This window comes from Glycine soja, chromosome 2, assembly GCF_004193775.1.
Source record: "Glycine soja cultivar W05 chromosome 2, ASM419377v2, whole genome shotgun sequence".
Classification (NCBI taxonomy): domain Eukaryota; kingdom Viridiplantae; phylum Streptophyta; class Magnoliopsida; order Fabales; family Fabaceae; genus Glycine; species Glycine soja.
The window spans coordinates 42,653,032-42,661,304 of record NC_041003.1 but is presented as its reverse complement, the minus strand read 5'-3'; the positions used below and the strand labels follow the sequence as shown (position 1 = coordinate 42,661,304).

At 31.2% G+C, this 8,273-nt stretch overlaps 1 protein-coding gene across 1 annotated transcript; it reads right to left on the bottom strand.

The window, feature by feature from the left end:
• Positions 1–4,990: 4,990 nt before the first annotated feature.
• LOC114395828 (transcription factor bHLH93-like) lies at positions 4,991–7,244 on the bottom strand. Its single transcript, XM_028357692.1, has 4 exons — positions 6,584–7,244; positions 6,159–6,317; positions 5,779–5,946; positions 4,991–5,303 (listed from the first exon to the last, which is right to left on the bottom strand). The coding sequence occupies exons 1-4, from the start codon at positions 7,169–7,171 to the stop codon at positions 5,217–5,219; spliced, it is 1,002 nt and encodes a 333-aa protein (XP_028213493.1). The 5' UTR covers positions 7,172–7,244; the 3' UTR covers positions 4,991–5,216.
• Between the last annotated feature and the right edge of the window lie 1,029 nt (positions 7,245–8,273).

Here is an 8,273-nt window from a genome sequence, read left to right as displayed (position 1 = left end):
AAAATATTTAAATAAAAAATAAGAAAACAATTTATTTTCATTACTTTTTTATATTTAATTTTTTTTCTAAGCCTATAAGTTTTTTAATGCTTTGTATAAGCTTATGCATTTTGTTTACTTATTTTCAGAGGAATTTTTTTTTCGATGCATATTTAATTCAAGTTGATGCATGGTTGTGTTTTCTTTATTAATTTCTCTGTGACTAAGGAGAATCGCTTTTATTCAGCAAAAAAAAAAGGGAGAACCACTGTTATTTTTACCTGCCTTTCCAATAAACTTTTCTTATATTAAGACCTACAACTTCATTTCATTTCCTTCTTTTCAATACCATTTTCTTATCATAAGGAAAAAAAACACAAAATGAATAAACTTTGAAGGTTTTCACATCTTCTCTGAGATAATTATTTTGACGGTGCAATTGCAATAATTAATCAGTTCTACTTGGGTGTTTGATCCAATTTATTTAAAAATATTTTTTTACAACATCTTAATAATTTAATCTTTGCATTATTTAATTAGTACATATATTTGATAGGGCTTTGTTTGAAGAAAATAAATATAAAAATTAATTCTTTTTATTCATAATTCCCTTTTTATAAATAAATTGATCGAAAACATACTAAAAAATTTGTCATGCAAGACTTCTTTAGAATTAAAAAAAATTACACATTCAAGGCTCGTGATCTCTGAGTTCTGCAGATTAAATTTTAACTGCACATATTTTATTCCTTCACATTGATATTGTTTTATTAAAATAATAATGATCTTCATTTGATCAATATTATATAAAATTAATAATGAATATTTGCACAGATTTTATATATTTTTTTATACAAAATTATTTTACATGAGCATTTAATTAATAAGAATTGATCCTATCACCCTATATCTATTGATAAATAGGATGAAGTGATAATAAAGTAATCTTCTCATTAAATATATGCATAAAAAATGTATACTGATTATACATGTAATTAAATTCAATGATAAATAAACACTTAAAAAGAGTGTTTAAAATTTTAAAGCCTTTAGATCCGTAACTGTACCAGCTCAGTGCAAAATTACTGTTGTTACATCATTCTATAGAGAAAAAGTCTGTACTACTTTTTTTATGCTAAAAATGTATGCACTCTTTATACATAGTTGTTGTACAAAAAGAGACACTGAAAAGGCATATATGAAAGTAATAGAGACAAAAATCTGGAACTTTAGTCTCTTACTAGTTTGAGACCCGTGGCCGAGGAATGAAAATGAATTTACTAAGGAAAGAATTCTGAATCATTCACATCAGTCCTTAAGTATTTTTTTTACATATATTCATAAAATATATAGCTTGGATTTTATATCATTCTTATCAAAGAAGATATCCCATTAATGAAAAACAATAAGTAAACAATGAATTTAGGATTTAAATAAATGAATAAAATTGGATTTTTAAAAAATAATTGGAACACATAAAAGCAAAAATAAATAAATGAATAAAACTGGATGAAAAATAATAAAAAAGGAAAGAAACCCAAGAGAGAAAGTTGAGAGAAAGAATATGAAAATGGTCTACTTTTTTTCTAAAACTAAATGAATTAATAGTGTCATGTGAATGTAATTCTAAAAATATAAAGAACAGTGTAGGGAATACTAGAATTAGTTCAATTGTAACTGAATTATTAGTGATAATATAATATTATTATAATACCGAATCATCTACTTAACTACATTAACCTAACCATATTCAACAACAATATAAAGGGGGTGTTTTTCCATCTTGATTCTATTCGGCTAATAACAAATGCAATTCAGTTTCATCCGTTTCCAAAATGATATCGTTCAGGAGTGTTAACTTCCTTGCTCTTGCTGGAGAATGCAAAGGTGTATAATCCCTTTTTCTTGTCAATTGTTTTGTCATTTTTTTTCTTGGGGCGTTTACTTGAATATTTGGCTTGTTCATCTACCTATCAAATTCCTTGAATAATTATTATGTGAAAAAAAGACAAAGAGAAAAAGGTTGAAAATGAAATTTGGAATGCAATGTTCATAAGCTAAGCATCAATTCCTATTTTACAATGTTCATCAGCTAAGCATCAATCCCTATTTTACAAAATAAGTTTCTAAGATAAGCTATCTAACACACAAGAATGAACCCATCTATATCAGATTCTAACAACCAAAAAGATCCATATTTTTCCAATCAAATTTAAGAAGCAAAATCCCTATGAGAAAAAAAAATCAAAATAAGGATTAAAACAATTTTAGACACATGCTTGGTATATTATCTATATATATAATTTAGTACACAACAACACATTGACCTAATATATATATATATATATATATATATATATATATATATATATGGTAAATATTTCCAATATTTGACAATGGAAAGCATGACTCTATAATGATCATAGAAGAGTAAGATTTTCCAAAGTTTTATTATTTTGTAAAAAAAAAAATAGGACTACTGAAAAATAAAGGTATAACATACCAGACAAAAGATGGATAAGAACACTGACAATTTTGTCAACCAAATTGAAAAATAAGCTAAGCGCCAAACAATCAAAGCCCACACTAATGAACCGTTCTTCTACCAAGACATCAAATTATCAAGCATAACATGCTTACCTCAGCAATTGAAAAGCAAACTAGGAAAAGTTTTTCATTGCTTGGGTAAAAAAGGAGGTAAACCAAGAAGATTGTATTGGCATAATAACAAAAGTCCTGAAAATGCATGAACAAATCACTTTACCACCTAGTTTTCATTACATAGGTTTCTACTATAGTAACACATGGAATTAATACCTATATCCTTATGATAATGATAACATTGAGACATTATTCCAATGACTTTAATTAGTCAAGGAATTGAAGCACTGCTTAAATTCACAAAACATAGAATAGTTTCATGAGGAGTGTTAGCAATTCACTCTGTAACACACTCTTTAACAAAGTTAAAATTGATTAGAAAACACAAATCATGAGTGAGAGTAGCAAGAGCCACACAAAATTTACTATTTCTAATAAATTCCAACCAATAATGAGTGTATTTAAAAGAGAATGTTAAAGAATCCATTGTTACTTACTATCATTTCTCTAGTTTCATAGTTGCACAAAAAACTTGAAATACAAAATTTGAGATATCATCATTTATCAAGAGATAGTAATGTCATTTCTTGGACCTATAATATATCCAAAGGAGAGGAACAAATATGACATAGAACAAACAATATACCAAGGGAACGACTTGTGGCCTTGGTAAAAGAGTGTAATAAAAAAATGAAAACCAATAAAGAAGGCATTGAAATCTGTTTAAAAAAAGAAAAAGAAAAACCAATGCATTGTGCCAAACAGAATCAACTTACTTGCCTCGAAGATGAAGCAAAAGCAACCAAAGCCAAGAACCCCCAAAAGATGAGTCACCTAAACATTCATAGAAAGAAAAGAAAACATCAAAATCGAAGTGGAAATTAACCACATGTCAGAAACTTTATATTTCTGCAAATAATTTAGTATACAATGTAAACTTGCAATTAAAATGAAATGATTGGCATAAATGATACACATTTGGTCTCAATTATAAACAAAATATCATATTTTACAATTATTAAAGCTTGAACGAAAACTGTTCTAGAAAATGCCCAACAAAAAAGTGAAATGAATAAAGAAAATCACTAAAACTAATATAACCTAATAGTAGTTGTAGTGGGATGTGGTGGGGTGACATGTTGAGGGAGGCAACAATATTAATAGTGCCCTTTTGTTTCGTCTTCTCCCAGCTTGGTTGAATATTAAATTCATACTTTGCTTCTCAACAAAAAAAATCTTCAATATATACTATATCCCTTTTCACGTAGTTCGTACATCTTCTTAACTTGAGCAATGTTTAAGTTAAAATCAAGAAAGAAAGAGAGACAAACGGCAAATCTTTTTGGTCGTTTAGCTACACATACAGCAAGCCTCAAGAAAACAACATGTTGTAACAGATCTAGAGAAAAAACTAAGCTTTCTCTCAGAGAAAAACATAACTATTCAAAACCACAAAAAAAAAACACCACACTTTTTCCCAAACAAACACCACTAGGAACTCTTTCAAAGACAAAAATAATCTCCATCGTTCCACTTCTACCTCCGACAATGCCTCGCGCCACAACAACCCAATCGTAGAACATAAAGCGGAGGGTATTCACGTGAAGAAAGAGAAAGATAAGAGAAAAATGAAAAAGAAGAAGACGAAGATTATTGAAAGCATAAATAAGATTTTTTAAAAAAGAAAAAAAAACACACACAACACATAACACAGAGGGAGTAGAGGAGGTGCGGGGCGGAGGACCGGGATACGCATGCCATGGTGGGGGAGTTTAGGGTTTAGGAAGAAAGAGAAAGATAAGAGAAAAAGGAAAAAGAGAGGAAAAGATGGAGGAGGAGAAAGAGAAGGAAGGAATAATGAGTAAAGAGAAAAGAGAAAGTCACCAGACATTTTTTTATGGACCGATGAAAAGTCCAAATTACCTATGTCCAAGTGACGTGTCATCAATATTGGATATCCATTTTAGACTTTTTGACAAACTATTCTTTTATATAGATTTATATAGATGTTGCTGTTACACTCTGACTTGACCCTCCATATATGTATATCTTCACGGTATAAATGCACTATTAAGATTAATTTAATTTATTTTAACTTTACTTTTTTTAAAAAAATTATAGGTTAAAATTTGCTTCGCGCACACTTTAATCTACCACTTAATACGTTTATTATTATATAATTCATTCGGTGTATGTGTGGTTTATGCCATAAACGATGCAGCCCCTCAGCAAGAAAGCTTTGTAACTGTTCCCTACTTTGTATTAGATTAGATGAAATGCGCCTTATAATCATAATTAAGCACGAGTTCATCACGCCCTGGCAATTCAATCTAATTGACTTTTGTGTTAAGAATATGTTAGGGAACATTTATCCCAAAAAAATAATGCTAGGGAACAAAACCAATCACCATGATTAATAGGCATCTCCAATAATTTTAACATTTTTTTTACGATTCCATTTGAAAATGTTACAATAGGCATCATGTTGAAGAAATCAATTATTGTCTTACACTAAGAAAAACGAAATCCGGCTAGATTGGCTTGTAAATCAATGGATATCACTATGATCAGAAACTCAAAAACTCTCCCCTAGCTATGGTGCACTTTCTGTGTTATTTTGCACCTCTCTTCTATTTTCACAAATATCGTCCACCATATCCTGCGCTTCTAAATAGTGCTTGCTTTATATCTTCAGAACTCAGAATTGTCTTCTGCAGCAATTCCTATTAAATAACATATAGAGAATAAAGTCGATTACTCAATTGCTCAACAAAAATGCCCATATGGGTTGAACCCAAAATCTACAAAGTAGGGAATCTTTAGACACGGCCAAAAAACCATCATACTATGGTGGGGTTTGCTGAGTGGACAAAATTAAATTTTTCGGTTGTATATGTTCTCTTAATCTCTTCAATTCCACCTTTTAGTGAAACCAAAATATACTTTTTCACGCTCTTTTACTAATATGGTGTAATACAATTGATTATGTTCTTTAGGCATATGATCAAGGGGTTTGATCATTATGTTTGTGTGTATAAGAGAATATTTCTAGAGAAAAATCAACTTATCTTAGTAACTTGTGAGATTAGTCCTTAATTTTCAACTAGAGAATACCCAGGTTTGTCCTGATGTTTTTATCTATTTTCATTATAGAATAGAACATAAATTATGAATACATTTTTACCCTATCTAATATACCTCTGAGCAAGAAGCTTGCACTGTGAAATCATTGAAACAGCTAATAACGCATTGTTGGATCTCGACGCCTAATGTTTCCAAGGTGTTTACGGTAGCCAGCAACAAGCCTGGCTTCCCTGCACAGCAGATCTCCACCCTTGTATTGACATTTCTCCTCTCCACATCAAACTGCACAAAATCACAATTGGGATCCTTCAATGATGATTTATTTTGACTTCAAAAGAATCTCAGAAGACAATTGAGCCGTGTTGGAGATTTCACATCAACTAGTAATATGATCAAAATAGTGTATATAACTAGCAGACAACTCTCATCTCATAGACTAGTTTTAAAGTTAAAGACAAAAATTCAAATTCCTCAAACTTAAAAAGTACACATACCTTTGGAGAATTTCTCACTATGATTTCGTTTGGCTTCACATCCTTGAAAATGCCAGCCATGTTTGAATCCACTTCTATTTCTTGCTTCAAATTCTTAATCTTTTCCAAGAGCTCCTTCATATAACCGATAGTGTCTCCAAGTATAGCTGTTCTGTCCATCTGCGATAGGCATTTTCAACAAGCAAATTAGCACTTATGCTGCATATATGACACAAACCATAGTAGTTCTATGTGGTTTTACATTCAAGTACTTCAACCCAATGGACTACATTTACACAAGTGAGAATGATTTATTTAATAAAAGAATTATATTATTCCCACTGTGTGCGGGATTATTCTCTGATCAATTGATAGTGAGACATTCATAATCTTTGAACTAAGACAATAAATAGTACTTCTCATAATGACTCATTCTAACTTCATACCTTACTTATCTTAGGCACAATTGATCTTAGCATGGAGAGCCTGTCATTTAACCTCTTTCTTCTTCTCCTCTCTGCCATTAGGTTCTTTGAAGGCTGCCCCTGAAGCTTCTTTGCTCTATTCTTTCTCTCCACAAATGATGAAGTTGTGTTGAAAATAGGCATTTCAGTGGAATGGCTTGGCTCCATTTTGCATGTGGTTTGAAGGTCCAAACAATGAAGCTCTTCCCCAAGAAAGCCCGGATCTTCTTCTTCCATCATGGACAATGGATAATCTTCTTGAGCCAGAAAAGGAGAGGTATCAAGGGTGTTATAGGATGATGAATCTATAACTTGGGGTGCAGAGAATTCATGTAGTAAGGAACTATAAATTTCATTGTAGTTGTAGCCTTTGTTATTGTAACTTTGAGGAACTTGTTGGCAAGAGAAAGAGTTTGGAGGAAAAGCTTGATGATAGTTTTGATCCTCAAAACAATCAAAACTCCAGCCATTAGAGAAAAGCTGGTTTTCTTGTGAACATGGATTGGTATCCCATGTTTCTCTTCTTAGAGACATTAATTCCTCCAAGAAATCATGGTCTTGAAGCTCCATTTCTCTCTCTCTTTTTTTTTCTCTGTTGTGATGGCTAATTGTTTAGGAAATACTACCTTGAGAAGATAATGCACTAAGTTGGAGCATATTTATAAGGGCACACAGAAAAGCTTCTTGCAAATTGCTTATTATATGCTTCACATTACACGTGTTAATTATAAGGTATATCATTTGCATCTATAATACCCCAAGACCAAAATGGAATCTGCTTTTCACATTACACATCTCTCTAGATCTTCCCTCGCAAATAGAGGGGGTCATTTATGTCTTTTTCACCGAAATTTCTACAACCAAAACCACATTAAATATTTAATAGGAATTTTTTGGGAAACTTTGACCCTCAGATCTGTCTTTGAAACCAGAATGGGAGAGTTAACATCATAAAACCTTCTCAGGTTCTTAGCATGTTAAAAGTTCAACAAAAAATCCAACCCATAAATTTCTCTCACCTTTGAAGAAGATTTCAGAGTAGGGTCCCACTCCCCAAATGCTTCCAAACTTTGCCTTAGCTCATAAATTCAAATTGGTTGGTGATCTTTTTTTGTTCTTTTCTGCTCTACGGCTCTAATTTCCTATCCAATATGTGCAATTATTAGTTAATACAAATTGTCCTCTAGTCAAATAATAAATTACACTGTGTATCTATTTAACTTTCGTTTCTAATAGCATATAGGAAGTGTAGAACCTCTATTCTTACCCACACCTGGCAATTGTAGACATTGCTAATATATTTACGTACACAAATACAATAATAGCAGTGTGAAGGCAACCACGTACTATTTTTTTAACGGATCTTCTTTGGCTTATGTATTTGAATTGTAGCTACTTTACGAATATGCAAATATCATAACCAATATTTGCTTCCCCTTTTGACTTATACTGTCTTCTACACTCTACTGACCTGTTCCCTATATGGAAATTATTTGTATGTAGGGATTCCCTATTAGAGTTTCTTCCAGTTTTGGCTCTATTAATTGATCATGATCCACATAGTTATACTTTGGATATAATTTATTATTGTTGTTATTATTGTCGCTAATGCAATACTAATACTATAGCAGTTTTTATTGGTTAGTATGCATGTATATGCATTTATAACGCA